Raw genomic sequence first — 23,741 nt, forward strand, 5'->3', positions numbered from 1 at the left:
CCTTTATTTGCCCTGCTGGTGGGAAGCGCTGAGCCGGGCGCCGGTAGAATTTGCTCTCCTCCAGTTCTTTGGCGGCTGCCAGCACTGGGAAGGTTTTTGGGGGGGAGGGGGGGTGTTGCGAAAAGGCGACTCCGTCTTTCAGGCCGCAGTGGGAGAAGAAGCCGGGGGCGACTTCTTCCCGCGGGGCGAGACGTGCCCTGCGTCCCAACGCCGCTGCCTGCGGTGGCACAAAAGGGACCCGTCACCGCCGGCTCTGTCCCTTCCGAAGGGGCTGGAAACGCCTCTTCCAGCTCGGGAGGGCTGTGCCAAGACGCTGCCCCGGCGTTCACGGCCTCGCCGGCGGCTGTGGATGCGCCACCTGCCCCGTCACCGAACTCCGGGCCGCCGTTCCCAGTCGGCGGCGGCCGCATGTTGCTGCCGGGGTCGCCCCATGGCTGTGGGTCTGGAATTGAAGCAGGATAAAAGCGTTATAACACTGATCGAGAGTTGGGACTCCTGGTCCTGCTCATTGGGGTGACGAATCCTTGGAAAACCCCGGGAGCATCCCTGTCTCCAGCCCCGCTCACCGGCCTTTCCCCTCCCTCTCTGCGCCTCCGCTTCCCGCTTCTCCCCCATCTCCCTGCCCCGAACCCGGGCTTTGCTGTGCTTCATCCAGGTTATTTTGGAGGGGCTTTTCAGCTCCGGGGGCTGCATCCCTGCCAAGATCCGGCAGGTCCCGAGACCCCAGACCCTCCCGCCGGCCTCCTGCCAACGCCGGCCGGAGAAAGGCAGGACCAGAGCCCCGTGCGCGGCTCTGCCCGCCGAGTGCCGTGGATGCGACCTGCTCGTCCCACCGAGCTGTGCCCGGCTCCCGCGGCCAAGCCGGGAACACGAGCCCTCCAGGGGTAAAGAAATCCCCAAAAATGGGGGCTGTGAAAGCACCGATCCCGCTCACAGCTCAACCCTCCACCTCCTGACCGGCGCCTGCATCCAGCCCCGGGTGGACGCCTCCGCTGGCATTCGCCGCCATGGACTGAGCCCGAGCCGCCTCCAGCCCTCCTCGTGCCAGCGGGACGCCGGCAGGTCAGTCGGGGATGTTTTCCCAAACTTGTTTTCGCTTTTTCCGCCTCTTCTCCCTCTTCCCAGGTCTCTTCGTGGGACCCCTGCCGTGTCACCCGAGGGGGGGGGTTTGCTGCGGATCTGGGTCCGGCTCTCCCAGCTGAGGGGCTCCTTGGCATTTAAAGTCCGATGCCCGGAGCCACTTGCCAGTCCCCCCGCCACCCATGGAGGTGCACGTGCCCCTCTGGCAGCACACGGCGGGGCAAAACCCCCCCGTGCGCAGTGAGGGGTCTGGCATTTGGGGGGATTTGGGGGGGGGGGGGGCGGGTTTCAGCCAAAGCAGGCGGCGTGGCCGGTACAAAGCTCCCTTTGAGCCCCCGCAGAGGCCGCGGCTGCCCCTTCGCCAACGAGCAGGAGCTGCCGGGGCCGGGGGGGGGACCCTCGGCCATTTCCCAGCGCTGCAGGGGGCCGGGCAGAGGGGCAGCGAGCGGCCCTGCAGGGGACGGGACCCCCCCGGCCCATGGGGGCGAGGAGGGGGCTCCCCGGGGCGGCTGGAGGAGGGGGCTGCCAGCACGGCGTCCCCCACGTCCCACCCGTGCTCCTCGCCGGCTCCGCGCAGGGTGGTGGGAGGGGTCTCCGGACGCTTGCGGGTTGTTTTGTTGGTTTTCTTTTTTTTTTTTTCTTCTTTTCTGCCCCCACCCCCCCCCACTTATAAACCACTGGGTGAGTTTTGGGCTGGGGGGTGGTGAGTGGGGACACTCAGGACCCCCCCCACCCCCGGTGCTGTCGGGCTGCTTTCCCCATGCCGTGCCTCAGTTTCCCCACCCGCCGAGTTTGGTGTCCCGCTTCATCCCGGACCCTGCGTAACACTGGGGGGCGGGAGGGGGGTGGGGGGGGTGGCTGTTCTGGCTCCTGCAGCCCCGTCCCAGTCGCCCACTGGGCTCCGTCCCGTCTCCGCAGGACATGGGCTGTGGCCCAGTGCCCTGACACCTCCAGCCCCCGGCGCCCCGGCCCCGCCATGCTGACGATAAAGCTGCCGCAGATCTTCCGGGTCCACCAGGTGCCTCGGGTACGTGTGGCTGGGTGCTGGCGGGGCTCCGTCCCCCCCGTTTCTCCCCCCACTTCCCTCCTCCAAGATGGAAAATCACCCGGGGTCCCCGGCCAACCTTGCTCCGGCTGCTGAGATGCTCCCAGCCCATCCTGCCTCAGTTTCCCCACCCACCGCGAGGCCAGAGCAGCTCTCGGGGGCTGCCCCGCTCCCCCCGCTGCGTCCCCTGACCGGCCCCGCTGTCCCCACAGACCTTCTGGGAGGACGGGATCATGTCAGGGTACCGGCACCCCAAGAGCTCAGCCCTTGACTGCGTCCTCAGCTCCTTCCAGATGACTAACGAGACAGTCAACATCTGGACACACTTCCTGCCGGCCTGGTGGGGACGGGGACGGGGACAGAGACCAGGATGTGAATTGGAATGGTGATGGGGACACAGGATAGAGACAGGGATGGGGATGGGGATGGGGACAGGGACGGGGATGGCAATGGTGGAAGGATGGAGATGGGAATGGGGACAGGGACAGGGATGGCAATGACGGAAGGATGGCAATGACGGAAGGGTGGAGACGGGAATGGGGACAGGGACGGGGATGGCAATGGTGGAAGGATGGAGATGGGAATGGGGACAGGGACGGGTAAGGATGGCAATGACGGAAGGATGGAGACGGGAATGGGGACAGGGACAGGGATGGCAATGACGGAAGGATGGCAATGACGGAAGGGTGGAGACGGGAATGGGGACAGGGACGGGGATGGCAATGACGGAAGGATGGCAATGGTGGGAGGATGGAGACGGGAATGGGGACAGAGGTGTGGAGATGGGGACAAGCACGGGGATGAGGATGGAGATGGGGATGGGGACAAAGACAGGCTGGAGATGGGGACAGGGACAGGGACGGAGCTCACCCCAGCGTCTCCTGTGCCCGCAGGTATTTCGTGTGGCGCTTCCTGGTGCTCTCCTCCTCCCTGGAGCTGTGGTGGGACCCCTACCACTGGCCGCTGCTCATCTACCTGCTGCTCGTCTGCCTCTACCCCTTCGCCTCCAGCTGCGCCCACACCTTCAGCTCCATGTCGGCGCGCGCCCGCCACATCTGCTACTTCTGCGACTACGGAGCCCTCAGCCTCTACAGCCTGGGTGAGCCGCTGCCGAGAGGGTCCGGCACGGGGCCGGGGCCGGGGCTGGGGCCGGGGCCGGGGAGCCAGTGGCCCCATCACGCTGCATTTCTCTCGCAGGCTGTGCTTTTGCCTACGGTGCCTACGCGATGCCGGACCACTGGGTCAGCGGCGTTTGGCACCGTTACTTTGTCCCCGCGGCCGCTTTGAACTCCTTTGTCTGCACCGGCCTCTCCTGCTACTCCCGGTACGTTTCGGGGTCGAAGCTCCAGCGCCGCAGCCGGGTGGAAACTGGGGCTGGAGGATTTTGTCCTTCTCAGCTCTGGGGGTGTCTTGGGGCTGGCGGGGGGGGGATGTCCCTGCTCAGGCCCAAAGCCAAGGTGCTTGCAGGGTCCTGGCTGTGGGGGCCGACAGGGATCTGTGCGTGTGTTGCCCCCCCGGCCCCGGTCCCCCTTCACAGCTTCCCGGAGCTGGAGCGTCCCCGGCTGAGCAAGGTGCTGCGGACGGCGGCTTTCGTCTACCCCTTCCTCTACGACAACATCCCGCTCTTCTGCCGGGTGAGCCGGGAGCGGGGGGGGGTCAGGGGCCGGGTGCCACCACCACGGGGGTCCCAGGTGTTTGTCCCCCTCCCCCTTTTTCACCCCCCCTCCCCTCCTCCCCACAGCTCCTCTTCTTCTTCTGGAGTAACCACCCCTGGAGCGATGCCGTGGCCGGGTACTGCTACCACCTCCTCTTCGCGCTGCTCACCGGCTTCCTCTTCGCCTCCCACCTTCCTGAGCGCCTGGCGCCCGGCCGCTTCGACTACATCGGTGAGCAGCCATTCCCCACCCTCCCGGTGCCTCCCGGTGCCCCCCAGTGCCCCCCAGTGCCCCCCAGTGCCGCAGCTCCGGTCCCCAGCCCCGCAAAGCAGCAGGAGCTGCGCAGGGAGTCCCAGCACCCAGGGGTGACGTTGGCTTCTCCCTCCCCCGGGCAGGCCACAGCCACCAGCTCTTCCACATCTGCGCCGTGCTGGGCACCCACTTCCAGCTGGAGGCCATCCTCTGCGACGCGCGCTCGCGCCGGGCCTGGCTGCGGGGCCACCTGCCCGTCCCGGGGCTCCCCGGCACCTTTGGCACCGCCGGACTGGCGTTTTTGGGCAACGCTGCCATCATCGGCGCCTTCACCGCCGCCTTGCCCCGGGCGCCCAGCAGCTCCGGCAGCCCCCCGAGCGTCCCCAGCGAGGCCGGGCGCTGGAGGGACCCGTGACACTGCGGGCGAGGGGCCGGGCTGCAGGGGCTGCGCACCCTCAGAGCTCTCCCCCCACGCAAGTGTGGGGAGAAGAGGGGCTCACACACCTGGGTCCTGCTGTGGGGTGTCACAAGGTGAGGCGTGTGAGTCCCCCTCCTGCCCTGGTCCCTCTGCAGCCCCGTGCCTCAGTTTCCCCACCTTTTAAACGCAGCTAATCGTACTCATCACTGCGGGAAGGGCACCGTAGCGCACTTAGCTTGCACCTAACCCATGTAGGAGCCCCGTGCGGTGGCCTCACCCCCAGGGCACGGGATCCCCAGGCCACCACAGCGTCCCGTTTCCCAGCAGGTTCAGTGCAGTAACCCTGGGCACCCCGTCTGTCTGTCTGTCTGTCTGTCGGTGAGAGAGAGAGAGAGTGTGTGTGTGTGAGATGTGCAGGGCTCTGACATGGCGTGCACGGCCCCGCTGCAGCGTGCATGGCCATGACACGGTGTGCACAGCTCCAACACGGCGTGCATGGCCCCGCTGCAGCGTGCGTGGCTGTGACACGGCGTGCACAGCTCCAACACGGTGTGCATGGCCCCGCTGCAGCGTGCATGGCCATGACACGGTGTGCACAGCTCCAACACGGTGTGCATGGCCCCGCTGCAGCGTGCGTGGCCGTGACACAGCGTGCACAGCTCCAACACGGTGTGCATGGCCCCGCTGCAGCGTGCGTGGCCGTGACACAGCGTGCACAGCTCCAACACGGCGTGCACGGCCCCGCTGCAGCGTGCGTGGCTGTGACACGGCGTGCATGGCCCTGCCGCAGCCCAGCCATTGCGCAGTGTCGGCAGTGGGTGCCTGGGGACGGCCGAGGGCCGCAGGGACTGGGGCTGGCAGCAGAGCGGGGGGGCTTCAGGCTGGAGCTGAGGGTGCAGGGGACCGGCAGAGGTGGCAGCTGGGGTCAGGGCCTGGCACAGAGTTGGCCCCAGTGGCCCCAGCATGGGGTCAGGGGGTCCTGTGCTGTGGGACGCCAGGAGCGGTGGCTGCGCAGGAGGAGGATTTGGGGCAGGGGAGCTGTGGCCCGGCGTGGGGACCCAGCAGCAACGGGGCAAGTGGTTTGGTTGAGGGGAGCGGGGGTAGGAGAGGCAGAGCCCGGCAGCCCCCAGCACCACGGGGGGGTGTGTGTGTGGGAAGGGACGGGATGGGACAGGACACCATGGCCGTGGCCAGGCAGAGCACCACGCACGGGACGTGGGTCCCGATCTCCCCTCGCTCCCCCCCCCGCCCCACCCCAGCCTCAATGAACCGGTGGTTTGCCGAGGAAACCCTGCCGCTGGGAAGGGCTCTGGGCCCCACGGGGCAACCCCGCTGCCCCCTAATGACCCCGCGCTTCGGACAAGCAGCTCTAAATTAAACTGGAATAACGGCGGCGCAAGCGCTGGTCTCGCCATTGACAGGAGCCGGCTGGTGACGGCCCCCGCTCTGCCCCGGAGGCTGCTCCCGCTGCTGGGAGAGGGAGGAGGAGCTGGGGGGGGGGGTCGTCAGCCTCGACCCAGGGCCCTTCTGCTGCCATCTCACCCCCATCCCACCCCCTCAGGCGAGGAAGGGGCTGCCGACACCATTTCTGCATTTATTTCTTTCCACGGTTGACAGAAAGGGGGGTGGAAGCGGTGGTAGCGGCGGTGGTCGGAGGTCAGACCCACGGCCCGGGCGGGGGGCGGCGGGGGCTACACGGTGCCGTAGAAGCGCCGGTACGCCTCCTGGAAGCCGATGTGGTCGGCCAGCTCGTCGCAGTCGGGGTTGACCTCGCAAACCTCGCGCTTGGCCTCCAGCGGGTCCCGCACGACACCGTAGGCACTGCTGGGGACAGGTGAAGGACACAGGGGATGGCAGAGGGTCCCCGGCCCTGGGGAAGGGCCCAAACCCAGGATTTCTTTGCGTGTGCTGGCCGGGGACCGTGTGGCCCCCGCGGTGTCACCCGGGGGGGTGGGGGGGGTCTCCAGCACAACGGGGTCAAGCGCTACCTGTCATAGACGTAATTCCTCTTGTGTCTCCGCACGACCTCGGCGCTGGCGCGTTTGGAGACGAAGGCTGCGGGGACACAGCGGTGGGTGGGTCAGGGGGGGCTGGGTGTCCCAGCCCCTCTCCCTGGGGACAAACCCGAGGGCAGACACTCACCTTCGGAGCTGGGCGAGTCGTCGGCGCTGCTGGAGCGGTCGGCGGCTGAGGGATGGCACGGAGCGGTCAGGGCAGACGCGGGGGGGCTGGGGATGGCCCCGCGCAGGCTGTGCCCTCACCCTGCTCCTCCTTTTGGGGCTCCCATCCCACCCCCCCAGTCCAACCCCTCACCCAGACCCCCCACCCCCTCCCTGGGCCTGGCAGAGGGTTCCCCATCCCCCTGCTCCAGCCCTGCACCCTCCACCCCACGGCTCGGCAAATCTCCCTCTGAGCCCCTCGGCTCCCTGCAGCCGACAGCAGAGCCCATCCTGGGGCACGGTGCCCCCCACCAGCCCCCGTCACCCCCCCGGACACCCCGTACCTCTGCGGCAGAGGCCGAGGGTGAGGAGGGCCAGGAGGGTCAGCAAGACGAGGGGCTTCATGGTGCCTCTCTGCGCGGGCGCTGGGCTCGGTGCAGCCCCTGGTCCCCGACCGGCTTTATAGGGCGCCGTGACCACCGCGACCAGTCAAGGAGGGGCCCAGCGGCCCCGTCAGGGCTATTTCCAGCACATCCGCTGGGGCCGGGAGCCGCCAGCACAGGCGGCAATTGTGGTTTGGGGTGAACTCGGTTCCCCCGTGACCAGCCAGAGCCCACAGGGAGGGAAACGCGGCCCCGGGCCAGTGGAGATTTGCTGGTGAGCCCAGCCCTGTCCGCCTGGCAGCACCCCGTCCCGAACTGGGATGGGAAACAGGGCACTGGTGGGACTCCTCGCTGCACCCCCCCAGGCACCGTCCCCCTGGATCCCAGCGGGGTTGCTGCCACACTAGGAGAGTTTCACAGAATCACAAAAAAAAAATCACAGAACCACAGAATGGTTTGGGTGGGAAGGGACCTTGAAGACCATCCCGTCCCACCCCCTGCCCTGGGCAGGGACACCTCCCACCAGCCCAGGTGGCTTCAAGCCCCGTCCAGCCTGGCCTTGAACCCCTCCAGGGATGGGGCAGCCACAGCTTCTCTGGGCAACCTGGGCCAGGGGCTCACCGCCCTGGGAAGAAGGAATTTCTTCCCCACATCTCATCTCAATCTCCCCTCTTTTGGTTTCAACCCATTCCCAACGTCCCGTGGCTCCCCTCCCTGCTCCAGAGTCCCTCCCCAGCTTTCCCGGAGCCCCTTGAGGGACTGGAAGGGGCTCCAAGGTCTCCGCGGAGCCTTCTCTTCTCCAGGCTGACCCCCCCCAGCTCTCTCAGCCTGTGAGAACCTCTTTCCTGCCAAAACCCGGGGGTTTTGCCTCTCCGTGCAGGGCCAACGGGGACTTGGCCCATTTTTGCTTCAGGGACCAGCGTGTGCTCCGTCCGTGGCATCGCCATCGCAGCCCCTCACCGGGGGGGAGGAGGGGGAGCAGGTGCCCTGGCCCTCGGGCTCCGTGCAGCTCTGCCGTGCCACATCCCACGGGCAGATGCTGCCTGCCAGCGCCAGGGCCCCAGGAACGAGACCCCAGGAAGCGGTCCAGCACCTCTCAAAACCCCAAAACGGGGCCTTCCAAGAACAAAAAGCGTGCTGCTGGTGTGGTTCAGGCACCGGGCAGAGGCAAAGGGGAGTGGAACAGCTGGAGAAGGAGAATCTCTTGTTCCTCCATCCTTTTACTTCCCCCTCTCCACCAGACCCCAACAGTGCTCCGGGTGCTCACCCACCTCCAGAGTTTGCTCCTGTTTAACTCCAGGAGGGCTCTGAGCAGTGGGAGCTCCCAGGGCCACCTGGGGTGACATTCCTCTTTGGGATCCTGACCACTTTCCAGACTTTCAGATCCTATAAATCCCAGCCCTGTCTTGAAAAGCGGAACCGGAGGCTTTGGGGCGGAGGAGGAGAGAAATGCTGAAGCCAGAGCCTTTGTCAAACAAACCCATAAACTATAGACTACGCGGGCCAAGCGCACACAGCGGGAGCCAAGACTGGGGGAACAACAGCTCCAATTTATTTAGATTATAATGCAGCGAGGGAAGGCTTGTTTACGACAGAAGGAAAATATGCCTAAGTCAGTCAATCGCAGGCTCTGGCTGCCTCTAATTAAAACCAGAGGCCTGCGCTGGGTGGAAATCGCCACCATTGTTCTCTGAGTTTGTATTTCCCCACCGCAGAGGCGGGGGGGACGCGCGCACTCGCAGCCGCAGAGCGCAACAGGCGAGGAGGACGACAACAGGTGACCGGAGAACCTGCTGCCCTCGGCAGGGCTGGTGCCTGTTGGAAACAGACTCGCCCTCGCTCCTTGTCAGGCCCAGAAAGACTCTCCTCGTTATCTGCCCGGCCCAGGGGAAGGACCTTTTCTTCGTTTTGAAGATAGAGCTCACGTGCAGGGCTTCACTAACGCCCCGGCAGGCAGACTCCGGTGAGCCCCCGCTTCCCTGGCCAGAAAACTTCCCATGAGACGGTAAAGAACAACTCCAGATGGGTAAAGCCAATCCCGGTTTGGTTCCAGAAGTCAACACACGGATGTTTCACAGGAAAACATTAAAACCCTTCGCCACGAGCCCACAAAGTCGAGACAGGGCCATTCAAACCTCTGCTCATCTCCGCACAGCCAAACGGCAGAGCCCCGGAGCCTTCACACTCGGAGAAGCGGCATCAGTGTGGACCTGCTGGGAGGGAGCAGGGTTGGAAACTAACTGGAAAGAAGGAATACGTGGCAACGAGGAACTTGATGCGATAAAGCAGCTGCTGACACGTCTGTTCTGATGGCCTGCGGGCGGACAACTGCTTAAAAACATGGATAGTGAAAACGAGCACTGCAAAACCATGGCAAAAAAGAGTCCGATGTGGCTGTTTACACTCCACAAAATGCCGTAGTGGCATTTACCCACCTGCAGGCTCCGTGTGCAACAGCTCCCCGGCTCCTCATTCCTGCGCACAGCCCGGCCTCTGGGCTTAAGGCACCATTTTTCCTCTAATGCACACCTGAAATACTTTTAAGGCCACAAATTTGGCTTCGGCGAGCTCGAATCACGCACGTGACGGCGCTAAAGAAGCGTGGGAGTGCACAGGCAGGCTCTGGCTATCAGATCTGTAGGATTCTCCTCCCTGTTGAGCTGAGTGGGGAACAGGAAATCGTCATCTATTTATTTCCAAAGATCCTGATGTGTTCTTTTTTTATTTCTTCACAAACTTTATCAAATTGTGCAAGTCCAGCAGCTTTTCAGTCCCACTGCGAGTTCCTTCTGGCCTGACAAGATGAAGGCGAGTCTGCGTGGTTTGAACACGCCACGCACAGAGTCCCACTTGAGATGAGGATAAATTTCCCCGCGAGACGTGCAGAACCTCCCCGCGTCCTCACTGGGGCTCCCTGAATGTCCTGATGAGTTCTCGTTGCTCTTTAGTAATTGCCTGGAAGGAAAACGACCACCACTGAACTCAGCAAAGCGCTTTTCTTCACAGATAACGCCGTTCAGGACGCAAAGCAGGCTGATATGAAACAGAGCGTCACTTACGCTGCCGTCCCCAGCACGTATGGAATACAACCCCCGAATCTCACATGCTCACCCACAGAAACATCCCACCCGCACGCAGGGAAAGCATCCAAGACCTCCAGTGGAAATTCCCAGACCTCCCAGGCCAATTTCAGCAGCACTTGGCGCCCAGTGAGGCCTTTGATAAGCGGAAGGCTTAAATATAGTGCAGCCATTTGCTAGTCAAGCCACAGAACAGCGCTTCTTTCAGGCTGATGCTGCAAAAAGAAGGGGGATTTTAGTTGTTTATTTTTTATTTCTACCTGCCAGGCAAGTTTACGAGCTTGTATCAGCTGCTGCAGCTCCGCAATCCTATCCCTCCCCGCAAGCACAGACTCCGCCACCTTCCTGTTCTCTTCCTCCTTCTCCTTTAGGACTTTCTGCAGGTACGACCGGTGCTTGAGGAGGTACGGCACCATAGCGCTGCGGACGTCCTCCTCCGGGATCCCGCTGGGACGCCTGCCAACAAGCGGAGGTGAAGCAACCAGAGAGCAACAACGTGGCGCAGCAATTAGTCTCACGCACCTCAACTGGGAGCTGAGCTGCTGCCGTAACAGATCAGCTCACCGACTCCCGCAATTTACCTCTGGATGCTTGAGGGCAGCTAAAACCCCATTGCGTAGCTCCCTAACGCCATAGATGAAGGAACAAGAGGAATCCTGCCCAAAACTCTACCCTCAGTTGAGGCCTGGAGGCAGGTGGGATGTAATTAACTTCCCCAAACACAAACCCAAGAAATCATGGTGATGCTTTTGATTAAAAGACCCAGCCTGCCTTTAGGCCAAAAAAAGGCAGCGCTTACAACTTCCAGTGCCTGCTGAGGCCCTGAGCAAGGCACCCCAAGGAGAAGTGCTGCTGTGAGCTCTGCTATTAGAACAGGAGCTGGGGCTAAAACACACCGCCAGCCTTTCGAATTATTCAGAATTGAGTTTACCTCCCCTCCGGTCTCAGCGGCACTAACCTCCTCCTTGCACTGAGGAAGCATAGATAGATACATGACGTAGAGAAGCACAAATACAACTTATTTTCGGATGTTTTAGACGCAATGACATTACTGTTCATCTCAACATGAAGTTTAAAAAACTCCCTTGCATGACAATGCCGAGAGCACACTTCAACATGACCCAAACGTCACACGGGAACTGACTTTTCCCCTTGAAGGAACATCCCTCCACACACACGCCCGCTCCCCAAGCGCCTTCCACAAGGCTATTCCATACCACGCAGGCTCTTTGTGGTCCTTTGCCTCCTCCACGATCTTATCCAGTGAATTAAAGAGCACCTCCAGATTCCCTTCCTCCTTTACCTCCTGGATCTCCTCCTGTGAAGGAAGGACACCACAGGGATTCAGCAGGACCCAAACTGAACTGATGTGGGCATTATTCTGCTTGTGAGCCCTCGCTTTTCCCTGGATGAGGGCTACACACTGGGAATCATCAGGTCCCCATCCCTGGAGGTCTTTAAAAGATGTGCAGACATGGGGCTTTGGGACATGGTTTAGCAGTGGAGTTGGCAGTGTGAGGTTGACGGTTGGACTCAATGGTCTTTCCCAACCTAAGGAAGGCAGTGGATTCCCCATCGTTGGCAATTTGAAGATTCAGCTGCCCAGGGTGCTGGGCCATCTTGTCCAGACCATGCATCTGCTAGGAAACATTGGACAAGGTGGATCCTTGAGGCCCCTTCCAACCTGGGATTCTACAATTAAATGATTCTATAGTTCTGCAGCTCTGGCTGGGGAAGTCTCTCGGCAGCAGCCTTAACTTTCTGGTTTCGCCATTCAATAAATGCATTTTCCACCCTTAACACCAAGGCGGTCGGTGCCTCCGGGGGCGGCCCGGCCCCGCCTCCCCCTTCACCTTGATGGACGTCTGCAGCTGGGACACGAACTGGTCGTAAATGCTCCTGGTCATCTCGGGCTGCAGTTTGTAGAAGCAGCGGTAGCAGTTGGCGAACCTCTGGTAGCTGCAAAGCGGGAGGGGCAGGGTTAGGCCTCCCCGCCGCGGGGCCCGCCCAGGCCCCGGCTCTCCCGGAGCCCGACCCCGCTCCCGCCTCACCTCCCGGCTGTCACCAGCTTCTCCAGGAAGGTGTCCACCACGGCGGCGAAAACCTGGGCGCGGCCCGGCGTCGCGGGTACGGACGGGTCGCCATCGCCGTTCCCCGCCGCTGCTGCCGCCGCCGCCGCCACGGCCTCGTCCCCCTCAGCCCCGCTCCGCGCCGCCGCCATCTTCCACCGCCCGCCGGGCCCGCCACTGCCGCTCATTGGCTGCCGCCGCCGCGATGCGGCGCGCCCATTGGATGGCTGCGCGGGGCCCGCCCCTCCCTCAGTGCGCATGCGGGAAAGGGCGCCACGCCTCCCTGGGCGGGTAGGGGCGTGGCCTGTGCAGTGTGGGCGTGGCCTCGGCGGGCAAGGGGCGGGGCCCAGCTCAGCCCCCGCCCGGGGCAGAACGGCTCAAGCGTTAAAAAATCCCCAAAGTAATAAAAAAAATCACACACGGGGGAAACGCTTCCTCCCCCGCGTCACGGCAGGAAGCAGCGAGTAGCCCCTGAAGCGTAATCGACCGTCCCCCTCCTGCCACCCCCACCCCAGTCCACTCACGGCCTGCCCCATACACTCAATTATTCAATGAAATAAAGCGACCAAGTCCGAAGAATGCCAAGGGGGAAGAATAACCCAAGTTCTGCACAGAAGGAGAGGGAAACGCAATTTTTCCCTTGTCAAAATACTCCGTGTAAGAGCTAACTAGAACTACCCGCGAAGGGTAACGGAGGACGGGTGCTCTGCGCTTTCAGGCGCTACACCTGCTTTAACCTGTTTTTTTTTCCCTGGCTTGCTCAGCTTTACACAGTCCCTGCTGTTTCTTGTCAGGTCCCTCCTGGCACTACTCAGAAGGCAAAGTGTTAAAACCAAGAAAGCATCACTGTGAGATGGCAGGACCTGGCAGACTCCCTCAGCGAGCGCCCTCCCCGCGACTAACGCGCTTTGAAACTCAGGCGTCAAACTGAAGGTCTCTGAAGTTTATTAGTTGTCAAGAACTTCGCTGGTTAAGAGAGGAATATTAAGCTTTAAAGTGTCTCCCTACATTCGTGCTGTCCGCCACTTCGCGACGCGCACCCAGACTTACCCTGCTGGTAACGAGCAGAGGATGATCATTACCATTTCTTTTAATATCGGTATTAGTACCGCCTTTGTGCGAGACCGGGGCTCCCGTCGGCTCGGGATACTTGCAAGCTGGTGACGCTGCTGTTCCACTTTTTAGAGCAGAATCCACTATTACAGAAAGAACTGACTGGGGTCGACTTTTAAACGCCAAAAAGGCGACAGAAGAGCAGCTCGCAGAACACGCTGCTCCAACAGCTCGGGCATACGTCACCTTATTTAACGCTGCAGAAAACGAAGGTGGGATTAAAAAGGCCTTTGATGACTCATCTGCAACCCCAGTAAAGAGTGCCGTATCTTATAACCGAGTTCTGCCCTTAAACATAAAAGTCTTTCTCCAGCGGCGTCTTGTCCCACCTCCAGCAGGAACGGCGGCACATCCAGCCCCTGCGCGGCTCAACTGCGGACGGCGGAACGATGGCAAGAGCCACGCTCAGCAAATCCCAGGTGAAAAGGCAGCCAAGAGCCACAGGATCAACGCAACAACCGAGAATTCCTTGTGACGGCCTTGAGATGAACAGAGGCGGCGATATGTATCTGTTGTCGGAGGTGTATCTCTCGCCTCTCAGACATACAGCTACCTGGGATGAGCACCACGCCTGGGCTGGCATCGCGAGAGGCAAATCTCAAATCCCGAGACCAGCAGAGCAAAGTCAAAACGATCCCTTCATTCCTCCTCCCCCCCAAAGAGCAGCCTCTTGCTTCATCACTCGACTGCAAGTTTTCATCTGGTAAAAAACACAGACCAAGAGCTGACGGGTTTTGATCCAGCCAGAGCGCGCGAAGAATCGTCCTTGCCCTTCCCAAACAGGATAAGCAGGATTTAAACTTACAAAGTATTAGCGAACTCTTACTTCTTATTCAATATGAACATGCCGATCAGGTTTGAACTGGATCAAAAGCCAGTACGAGCGGGTTTGGGTTTGGTTTTTTTTTTTTTTTTTGTTCCCCCACCTCACATCCCGTTGTAGCTCACATCCCCTGCAGTTCTTCTCCGGGCTGCTGGCAGCACTGCAACCTGACACTTCCAAACCCCGCATCTGCCGGAATCTGACACTTCCGAACTCCGCATCTGCCGGGGCTTAAACTAACTACGGGTGGGAAGTGGCAGCAGCCACCCTGAACATGCAGTATGGACACTCACATTGAACAAGGCCACAGAACAACCACTCAGTCCCCCAGAAATCAGAATAAGCTTCCCTAAAATAAAATTTAAAAAAAAAATAATTAAATAACAACAGATTAAAACCGTAGGTTAGGTGTCAAAATTGCCACCAGCTAATTACAAACAGCCGGCTCAACTCCTAACTTGCCTATCAGCCAGCTCGCTGTTTCAAGGATGAGAGACAGGAAACATTTTCCAAGAACATACAAAAAAGGTATGTACAGATCTACCCAAAACGCAGTAAATAAGGTCTTAAGCGGTTCCGGGTTACTCTCGTCTCACATCTTCTAGAAATAAGCGCGGGCGATTGGAGAAATCTACTTGTCTATTCCACTCTTCCAGCTTCCCACAGTGCAACTGCAATCAGCACACAACCCGCCAGAGGGCTCTGCTGCAGTCGGTTAGACTCCCCTCCTCGGAAGTTTGGCAAAGATTAAAATAATTTAAAGAATAAACTGGCTTCTTGCTTCAGCCAGTAAGTCTTTAATTTAAAAAAAAAAAAAAAAAAAAGGGAATTAAGAACTCGCCGGGATGCGTTCACGCACCTGGCTGCTCTTGAATGAACGGTCACAGGCAAACAGCGTTGCCAAAGGTCACATTTTGATGGATTTAAGCAGAAAACAGCAGCAGAGCATCGTGTACAATCAAATCTAAAGAGGTGAATTGCAGTTGCTCTTGCTTCTGCCTTGTACTGCGAAACCAGCTTAGAGGCAAAAGAGATAGCAGCTGCCTCTCCTCCCGAGCTTTCAACCGTCGGTCCAAACTCAGAGGGTTCAAAAGGTGTTTTTTTCTCTTCCACCGGCTGCCTCTACCAGTGTCTCGAATCCACCAGCTCCGGGCGGAGGCTCAGCTTCTTCAGAGTTTCATACCCCACCACGATGACGATGGTGGAAGGAGTGGCCGAGATGATGCGGGCGGAGAGGCCTTTAGTCAGGCCCCAGGGACCTTCCTCCGCCATGAGCTGTTTGAAGGTGAGGATGATGGAGCTCTTGCCTTCCACCTGCAAAGCCAGAACAAATATTCACTGAGCTGCCAGACTTCAAGCTGAGCTGCTCTGGGGCCCTGCTCCAACTGAAGACTCTGGAGACTACAGATCAGCCAGTCCGGTGACCTTGATCCGGTCTCCAGAACTCCCTGGGTCGGGGGAAAGGCACAAAGTCCTAAACTGGCAGCAGTAAGTGGGATTCTTAGACCTGCCTCCTCCTCCTCCTCCTCCCCATCTGCGCCTGTCTAGAAGGGGCTGGATCAACACGGCAGCTCAAGTCTCACTAGAGCCGACGCTGCTGGAAGCACCTCGCCTTTTCTCAAGGATGCCGCGCAGGATGCCAAATGAGGGAAACCTCATTTGAGCAGTCTGGGTAGGCGAAGCCAGCCTTGCTACCTGAGCTGCCCCCTATTAAGGCCGAGTGTAAATTAAGCAGCACGATACCTAGGACAAACCAACCTACGAACAGGGAGAGAAGGGGAGCCGTTTACCTGAAGCCACAGAGATCAAAGAGGCGAGACCGCACCCCACCCCTGCGTCATGCTGCTGTTGCAGACAGACGTGCCGAGCAGGCTGAGCTCTCACCTGAACCCGAGCTCTGATGACATCCATGGGGTTGGTGAGGGTGGAAGCTGTGGCAGCTGCCAGTGGCCCCGATATAGCTTGCAGGAGGAGATGGGGACAGTCTTTAGGAGTCAAGCTGGAAAGCTGTTCTGGGAACGGGAGAGAGAGAGAGAGTAAAGTTTCAGACGAGTGGCTGCTTATCACTTCCTGAACTCCACCTGCTAATTTAGACTGATTTGCAGTGGGCAGAATCCCTGATTTACAACCTGTCACCTCCTCCCACAGCATGTCTGAACGGTGCTTTCTGCATCAACCAGAAAGTCAGCAAAGCGCAGGGAACAAGCCCGTCAACACCCCAGCAGCTCCATCACACAGCCTCTGATCAGCTCAACCGCAGGCGCTCAGACCTGCTGGGCAAAGAGGGCAGAACAAGGCTGTACGTTCCCAGCTCAGAGCACGGAAACATTCACCCCCCTGTAAAAGGCACGGGGGAAACCTTTAGACAAAGCTATCGGAAGTTGCCTGCAAAGTTTCACACAGCTCCAGAAAGCTGCCACTACCACCGAGGACACTGTCCAAAAGATATCCACGTGGTAGCCCGCCGCGGGATCTCTCAGGAGAAAAGCGCTGTGTCCTGCTCAGCCCAGGGATTTCCTCATTCTGCTCCTACTACCTGGCAAATGGGATCTGAACCTCCCCCACTTTTATTGGTTCAAGTCGTAGGGAAGACAGTCCAGAAGTCCCAGTTTCTTTGGATGATGGGGTGGTTGCGTCTCTCTGGCAAGAGGGAAGGAAGCTGCTGTGTTTGACCCAGAACACGGAGCTGAATCGCTGCCAGCGCTGTACTTTGAGCCCGAGGAAGGTTCAATGACCAACGGCGCTGCCAGCCGAGACCTGCACTCTACCCAGGGACAGGGGACTAGAAAAGGCAGCCAAAGCAGAGATGTACTGAAAGCTGGGGCTTAATGTTTAGCATCATCTTGATTGCCACTCCAGAAGACAAGGAAAGAGAGCGAGGCCGTTCGCTCCATATCAACTTTCTCGTTCTTAGATTTTGAACCTTTTTGGCGTGAAAGTCTTACCATTAACACGGCGGATTTTCAGTATTAAAAATCGTGGACACGGAGAGCGAAGGGAGCGCTCCCCAAAAGTTCAGACTGGACCAACATCTCGAGGTGCTGTTGCCATTTAAAGGCACCGCTGATGTATAACCATTGTTACCCACTCTGAAAAGCAAACTAGGTATTCGCCACACCTGTATTTTTAGAAGCAGTTGATTTCCAAGATACACTTTAAGCCTAGTACAGTGAAATCTGAGCCTCTCATTGTCATCACTTTTAGGCAGATTGCTATTAGGTACATATTAGTCTAAAAACCACGTGCAAAGCTGCACGACAAATCTAAAGGATTACTGGGGGGGTGGAAAATAAATCTTAGCTGACCAACATCTTTAGTATTTGGGAACACCCTGAGGATTAGCAGGGCTGAGCTAGGGAGAGAGAACATGCCGCTGAGTGTCGTTTTGTATCACAAGGCTTAGTGCCAGTTTTAAAGGTATGGAAACTGAAACATAACCTTAAAACACAAAACCACAGAAGATTTGGCTTTTCTCTGTGCCTGCTGTTTAGTTTTGCTATGAGATTTGCAGCTCTAGAAGTCGTTCTGCCATATATGAGACTCCGGAGCCCACGTGAACTGAAAGAGGAATTGTACTTACGCAGTGGCTTCAAAACTCTGCCCAATGCCAGACAACAGCCTTCCTCACTTCCATGCAGAAAGTAAGCGTTATTTGGGATTAGCGGAAGTCAAAGTAGACACATGAGGTCCCTCTTGCCTAGAGCGACCGAGTTTTAAGTCCTCTAACAGTCAGACCCCTATACTTTGCATTTAAAACAAACAGTTAAGCTTCCACCCAACACCTGCAGAACTCCATTAAACTGGATACAGCTATTTGTTTTGAGACAGGTTCTGCTCCCACCCCAAATCAAAGACAGAAAGCAAACCACGCTGGGTCCACAGTTTCAGAGTTGATCTGAGGGGCTTCTAGGCCTCCCAGGATAAGATACGTTCAAAGCCTCCTTTCACTCACCGGCATAGAAGTGGTAGAAGGGCCACCAGACCGCACTGTTGGGAATATAGGTGAGCAGCGAGGCCACGTAGCCCCTGTAGAAGCCTCTAAAGCCATCGGCCTTGAAAATCTGTACAATGATGTCCTTGGTTTGGCCAAAGACCAACATCCGCTTGCCGTCTTGGTTCTGCACCTTAAACCTGCCCATGCTTTCCCCCTTCCTCTGCATCATGAGATGTTGGGAGATGACATCGATGGGCACCGTGATGCTCTGGGCCACCAGGGAGGCTGAGCCGCCCGCCACCAGCGACTTCACAGCGTTGTTGTTGTTGTACCGTGACACATACTTTCGAGTGAGCTCATAGGTTGTCACATAGCACTGTCCGGAGATCAGGGTGAAAGTGTTGACCAAAAAGCCACGGTAGAGCCCAGCCGTCCCTTCTGTCCGCAGGATTTTCACAAACGCATCAAAAGTCCCGTTGTATAGGCTCTTGCCCTTCTGAACCTGCAACCGTGTTCGGATAAGTGTGAAAGGGTAAACGCTCACCCGGATCATCATAGTCATGCAAATCCCAAACACGTAGAATTTCCTTTTGTCCAGGTGCTCCCACTCAATGATGGGGATGTTGCGTTTGTCCTCCATGACTCCTTGGAGCGGGGAAGGAGAGGTGGTATGTCCCAGATCGACCTCAAAAGTACAGAGCAGGTCCAGGCTCAGCCCTCCCGTCGTGACTGCCTAGGTTGGAAGTGCTGGCATCTGAAACGAGAGACACTTTCAGTAGATGACGAAGCACCTAAGATAGGTAAAGCAGCCTACGTCACCTCACTTCGCTGATTCTCCTGAAGCACCCATAAACCACTCTGTGGGCAGAGCAGTGGGACTGTGACCTCGGGAAGCAGGGCCGTATCACGTGGTTGATGGCGGCACCTTCTGATGTCACCACCGCTATCTGTTAAACTCTAACAGTCTGCACACACGGCAGTTCTTACTACGGTCCAGACTACTCTGCTGCAAAGCAAAGCTTGCCAGACTTTGCAAAGCAGTTTGAGATCCACGGAGAAAGTGCACCGCTCCGACAGCAAGCACTACCTTTTAACGAACAGGCAGGACTATGGCTTGTCAACCAAAGCAGCTTCTTCCCAGTCATTCCGGGTTTGCGATGCTCCAAGACGTCAGGATGTCACTTTTCAGTTCCGGGCTCTGTACAAAGAAGGAAGCAACACGTCTCCGTTTGTGTTCCCAGATTCTCTGCACAAATTAAGACGCGTTTTTCTGGGCATTTCCATTTTGGCCTTCCTAAAGCTGGAGGGTGATGCAAGCCAGGGAAGGGGGAAGAGAAGGTCGTGAAAAGAAGAGCAACAATGGGAGAAGAAGGCAAATGCAAACAGCCATGTAGAGTCTCCACGTTGATGACCAAGACCCTGAAAAGAAAGGGTTAAAAATCACAGCTCAGGGACCTCTCAGTTGAGCAGTGCCTAATTGCGCTTTTGAGCTAAGGCGAGCAAAGTTCACCCTCACTCCCAGTACTGCATCATCCCCTCTGGTACGATAACACTCACAAACCTGCCGTCCTTCCAATTTTGGCAGCATTCAGAGCACCAGGAACCGAGGGACGAGGCGGGAAGCTCCTGATTCAGCCTCCTCCGGCAGACCCTGCCCGAGCCCAGCTCCTGCCCCTCAAGCACTATCCCTGCGTCTCATCCCGCAAGGCAGCCGCATCCCAGCTGCTTCCCCAGGACGAGACTCTCGGTAGTTCCACCCGTCTTCCCTTTTGGCTGTAATTTGCTCTAATTTGGTGCATGATTAACCGAGCTTGGAATTAGCGAACCTCCTTGCTGGGCCAGGCATATACAAGCAAAAAGAGCACCTCATAGAATCAACCCAACACGAAACCAATTATTTCGCTGACCACAAGGACCTTCTTCCCATATTGAAAGAAGGGTCTTTCAGGAATAACAGGCTGCTAAATTATTAGAAAGCGCTTGACTGCAGCCGCATCACAGCTTATATTCCAGGCTCCGGCAAATGGGTATCGGAAGTCTGTGCACAGAAACAGGCAGAACTGCTGGAGAGCAGAGCGATACCGAGTAGCTCCACTTGTAAATGCAGAAATTGGAACAAGCGCGCCAAAACCAGAGATCTGAAAACTGATTCGCTTTGAATCTAGACCGAGCAATGACTGAAATTTAACGTGAGATGCGGCCAGCACCACGCAGCAATCTGGGGGCCATTTTACGTTATCAGTGTAACGCGGAAAGGCCGTGGCGCAAACGCCTCAAAACTGCAGGCTGCACGACGAGAGCTCAAACAGCCAACAGCCATTTGGTTAGAGACGCAACAACAAAACAACGGGCAATTACTTACCCTCTGGCACAGAGAAGAAATTCTGATTATGAAACCATGGGGGGGAGGGCGATTGCTATTAACGGACCATTTCATTGCCTATCTGCCAACAAAATATTTGCTTAAGATCAGCAAACAGCGTTACAGGCTGCCACCACTCCTGCTGATGGACAGTGAAGTTAAAAATACCCCAGGGCACCCGGGTCCAACAGGGAAGGTGGGGGGGAAACCCTGTTTTACCCAGTAAAAAGAAAACTGCACTTCATTGTTCCAGTCAATTGACTTGACAGATAACGCATAACAAATACCACGGCTTGTCTAAACAAAAGTTGTATTGCTTTAATTATAACTACACTATTACTCGTTCACTAATACAGGCATAATTAAGACAGCATAAAGCTTCCTACACAGGAATTATCTGCACACAGCACCTACAAAAACATTATTTTCCTCTTGTCAGGAGTTACATTTAGCTTAATATTTTATAAAAAACCCCAACAAAATAAAAACTATCCAATGCAATTTCCTGGTGAAGCCTGGGGGCTTACTCCACGCTCCAAGTTCCTCTGCCACCTAAAAACGGAACCATTTGTAACACGGCTCCCCGTGTGACAGGTAAGGTGTACCTGCTAAGAAAAATCCTCACCACTACCTTAAGGACAACAAATAAATAATAATTTTAAAAGTATGCTTGATTTTTATTCAGTGTTATGTGCTACAGCGCTTTGTTTTTAGAATTTCATCCGTAATCTCCTTGAGGAAGCAACCATACTTTCTTTGGACTCTTACTAATAACCGCTTTCATTTAGGATCGAAATTAAAAAGACAACGTCACTCTAATCCCAGGGCCTGCAGGCAATCGAAGCCAGAAGCTCCTCCTGCGGGAGGTGGAGAGGGATGGCAGCCTGCCATCACCAGGGATGCTTCGGTTTGACCACCACGGCCACAGTTCTCGCTCTGCCAAGACGAGAGTTTTGCTCAGAGCATTTATTCCTCCAGAAATTCCAGCCAGGGCCTTGCTCGGAGGCAAGGTCTGATCTTGTCGCATCCAGTTTCAGTAACTCTTTGATGATCTTTCAAAGTAATTTTGGGGAGATCGACATAAAAGTAATTGCCGAATCTCAAAAGAAGTGGCCTGCCCTCCAAAACAAATCACAAGTACACCAGCTCCCCTCCCAGGTCATGGAGCCGTTCTGTACTTCCACACTTGAACAGTTTCCACGTCAAAACTACGCTTCAATAGATCTATGCAGATGGTGACTTCTCGCCCTGAACAGAAAAGCATTTTGTGAATTTCTGCCTAGGAATTAATTAAAGCAGAGGATTACCAAGCCGACTATACCTGCTTCTGCTCTCTCCCTAGTTTGTGGTCTGACCCACAGGACACCGCTTCATCCCTCTAAACACAGACTGCAACTTTGTGCAAACGCCTTCCCTCAGTTTATCTCCTTTTTAATGCAGCCCCAGCAATCCGTTCTCCAAACTTTTCTTGCTGCAGCTCTACCTAAATATGATTCTTTGGCAAATTAAGACGGGTCCTTTGTGTAGCCCTGGCCAAGGGCGTCTCCTGCTCAGCATACTAATGCCTTCGCACGATGGCCTGGGAACCATCCAGAAGCAGGCGGTGAGGTCGCCTTCCCAAGCCCCAACCGCTATAGGCGGTTGCCTGTGGAGATCCTCTCAAGTGGGAAAGCACGAGACCAAACGAATCCGTGACACGTCTCTCAAATTTGAAGCCTTTTATCCGTGCCACGCTATGCCAAACCTGGTCCAAGGTGGCAGCTGTGTTTTCAAACTCTTTACTGTTAAATTTACCCTGGGAGGGAAGCGGACATAAAACCAGCCTCACTGAAGATCTGCAGTTCCTCCGCAAGCAGCTGTCGCTCTGTAAACGATGAGGCAGAGACGTTAAGGCCAGCGCTTCCCAACACACCCACAGCCTGTACACAGCCGGCCGTACGCAGCCAGCCACCCGCCTACCTCACAGGTAAAGCCATCGGTGCTTATGTTTGGGCAGACAAAAGATCAGACGTGCTCTAAAGGCGGCAAAAAGGAGGCTGAGGAGAGACCCTTATCACTCTCTACAGCTACCTGAAAGGAGGTTGTAGTGAGGGGGTGTGTGTGTCAATCTCTTCTCCCAAGTAACAAGCGACAGGACAAGAGGAAATAGCCTCGTGTTGCGCCAGGGGAGGTTTAGGACGGATATTAGGAAAAATTTCTTCACCAAAAGGGCTGTCAAGCATTGGACCAGGCTGCCCAGGGCAGTGGTGGAGTCGCCATCCCTGGAGGGGTTTAAAAGCCGGGCAGACGCGGTGCTGAGGGACGTGGGTCAGTGGGGGTTTGGGCAGTGTCAGGTTGACGGTTGGACGCGATGATCTGAAAGGTCCCTTCCAGCCTCAACCGTTCTGTGATTCTACGAACACGTGCAGAGTCTGGCATGGGACCCGCTCAAGGTCACCGGCGGGGTGAGCAGCTGTGTGGACCAGACGCCTTTCCCACCGCCCGGGTTTCACGTCGCGGCCGTCTCCCCCCCTCTCTCCCCCTCCCACCTTTGCTTCCCGCAGCCCGGGAGTCGCAGGGGACCTCCATCCCCGTCCCCTCCCGCCCCCAGGCCCCCCCAGTGGCGCAGCACCCTCCTCCTCACCCACGGGGGTCTTGCACCAAACCGCACCCCGGCTTCCCCGACGCCTCGCCCCCCTTCCCCGCCAGCCGTCCCCCAGCATCCTGCCCCGGGGGCTCCCCATCGCTCCCCCTCCCGCCCCACGGCCAGCGCCCCCCAACCCGCCCCAGGCGCGCCCAACCCCACCAGCCACCCACAGCACCGGCACAGAGCCGGGCCGCGGCCGCCGCTCGCCCAGGCCTCCCCCTCCTCCCGCCCCACAACCGAGCCCCGCTCCCCCCCCAGCGCCTCCCGGCCTGGGTCCGCCGCCTCCTCCGCCACCCCCTCACCTCAGGCCGGCGGGCGGGAGGCCCCCGTCCCGCCTGGCCCCGCCGCCGGCCGGTCCCGCCGCCCCATGGCCGCTTCCCCCCCGCGTCCCTCGACGGCGGCCGCCGGCCGGAAGTGAACGGCGGCGGCAGCGCGTCAGGGCCCTCGCGCGCCGCCCGAGCAATCAGCGCCCAAGCGCCGGCGCCATCTTGGAGAAGGGCTGACGCCGCTCCGGAAGAGGCGCCGCGTGCTTCCGCCCGCAATAAAGAGGACGGACGCCCGCCGCGCCCCGGCGAGAGGCGCAGGGGACGCATCGCGCGTGCGCACAGCGGGGAGGCCTCGCCTTTAAAGGGACAGCACCGAATCCCGGCTCTTAAAGGGCCAGCGCCTCCAGGCGCGCACGGAGATGTCGCAGCTGTGGATGTACCGAGCGTCAGCCGCCCCAGCGGGCCCAGGAGGAGCG

General features: G+C 58.1%; 4 protein-coding genes across 5 annotated transcripts; 1 reads left to right on the forward strand and 3 right to left on the reverse strand.

Annotated features, from left to right (window-relative positions):
- The first annotated feature begins 229 nt into the window (after positions 1–229).
- PAQR6 (progestin and adipoQ receptor family member 6) lies at positions 230–4,582 on the forward strand. The gene is made up of 8 exons (XM_063357440.1): positions 230–1,062; positions 1,999–2,107; positions 2,338–2,465; positions 3,019–3,224; positions 3,323–3,449; positions 3,663–3,759; positions 3,867–4,011; positions 4,176–4,582. The coding sequence occupies exons 2-8, from the start codon at positions 2,057–2,059 to the stop codon at positions 4,445–4,447; spliced, it is 1,026 nt and encodes a 341-aa protein (XP_063213510.1). The 5' UTR covers positions 230–1,062; positions 1,999–2,056; the 3' UTR covers positions 4,448–4,582.
- A 1,489-nt stretch (positions 4,583–6,071) lies between these two features.
- On the reverse strand, positions 6,072–7,939 carry BGLAP (bone gamma-carboxyglutamate protein). Its single transcript, XM_063357609.1, is given in 6 exon segments — positions 6,072–6,274; positions 6,439–6,505; positions 6,593–6,637; positions 6,954–7,095; positions 7,097–7,395; positions 7,861–7,939. Coding segments are annotated over 6 exon segments (765 nt in total). The 3' UTR covers positions 6,072–6,141.
- Positions 7,940–8,212: 273 nt separating this feature from the next.
- PMF1 (polyamine modulated factor 1) lies at positions 8,213–12,952 on the reverse strand. Of its 2 annotated transcripts, XR_010073856.1 has the most exons (6): positions 12,124–12,952; positions 11,926–12,031; positions 11,290–11,390; positions 10,333–10,528; positions 9,428–9,947; positions 8,213–9,202 (listed from the first exon to the last, which is right to left on the reverse strand). XR_010073856.1 is itself a non-coding variant. In XM_063357004.1 (5 exons), the coding sequence occupies exons 1-5, from the start codon at positions 12,399–12,401 to the stop codon at positions 9,894–9,896; spliced, it is 735 nt and encodes a 244-aa protein (XP_063213074.1). In that variant the 5' UTR covers positions 12,402–12,952; the 3' UTR covers positions 8,214–9,893. The 2 variants fall into 2 exon arrangements, 1 of the variants encoding a protein (XP_063213074.1); XM_063357004.1 differs by having other exon boundaries at positions 8,214–9,947.
- A 1,196-nt stretch (positions 12,953–14,148) lies between these two features.
- Positions 14,149–23,517, reverse strand: SLC25A44 (solute carrier family 25 member 44). Its single transcript, XM_063357003.1, has 5 exons — positions 23,302–23,517; positions 19,099–19,209; positions 18,030–18,765; positions 15,962–16,089; positions 14,149–15,391 (listed from the first exon to the last, which is right to left on the reverse strand). The coding sequence occupies exons 3-5, from the start codon at positions 18,649–18,651 to the stop codon at positions 15,200–15,202; spliced, it is 942 nt and encodes a 313-aa protein (XP_063213073.1). The 5' UTR covers positions 18,652–18,765; positions 19,099–19,209; positions 23,302–23,517; the 3' UTR covers positions 14,149–15,199.
- Between the last annotated feature and the right edge of the window lie 224 nt (positions 23,518–23,741).

This window comes from Chroicocephalus ridibundus, chromosome 21 (genome assembly GCF_963924245.1).
Source record: "Chroicocephalus ridibundus chromosome 21, bChrRid1.1, whole genome shotgun sequence".
Taxonomy (NCBI): domain Eukaryota; kingdom Metazoa; phylum Chordata; class Aves; order Charadriiformes; family Laridae; genus Chroicocephalus; species Chroicocephalus ridibundus.

Coding starts and splice junctions, on each gene's coding strand:
- PAQR6 (XM_063357440.1), top strand. CDS start 2,057: ATGCTGACGATAAAGCTGCCGCAGATCTTCCGGGTCCACCAGGTGCCT. Junction 2,108..2,337: donor GGGTCCACCAGGTGCCTCGG/GTACGTGTGGCT, acceptor CTGTCCCCACAG/ACCTTCTGGGAGGACGGGAT. Junction 3,760..3,866: donor ACATCCCGCTCTTCTGCCGG/GTGAGCCGGGAG, acceptor TCCTCCCCACAG/CTCCTCTTCTTCTTCTGGAG.
- PMF1 (XM_063357004.1), bottom strand. CDS start 12,401: ATGCGCACTGAGGGAGGGGCGGGCCCCGCGCAGCCATCCAATGGGCGC. Junction 11,391..11,925: donor AGCTGCAGACGTCCATCAAG/GTGAAGGGGGAG, acceptor CTTCCTTCACAG/GAGGAGATCCAGGAGGTAAA. Junction 9,948..10,332: donor CTCGTAAACTTGCCTGGCAG/GTAGAAATAAAA, acceptor TTTTCCTTCCAG/GCAATTACTAAAGAGCAACG.
- SLC25A44 (XM_063357003.1), bottom strand. CDS start 18,651: ATGGAGGACAAACGCAACATCCCCATCATTGAGTGGGAGCACCTGGAC. Junction 16,090..18,029: donor CTTCTACCACTTCTATGCCG/GTGAGTGAAAGG, acceptor TCCCGTTCCCAG/AACAGCTTTCCAGCTTGACT. Junction 15,392..15,961: donor TCATCAGAGCTCGGGTTCAG/GTGAGAGCTCAG, acceptor CTGGCTTTGCAG/GTGGAAGGCAAGAGCTCCAT.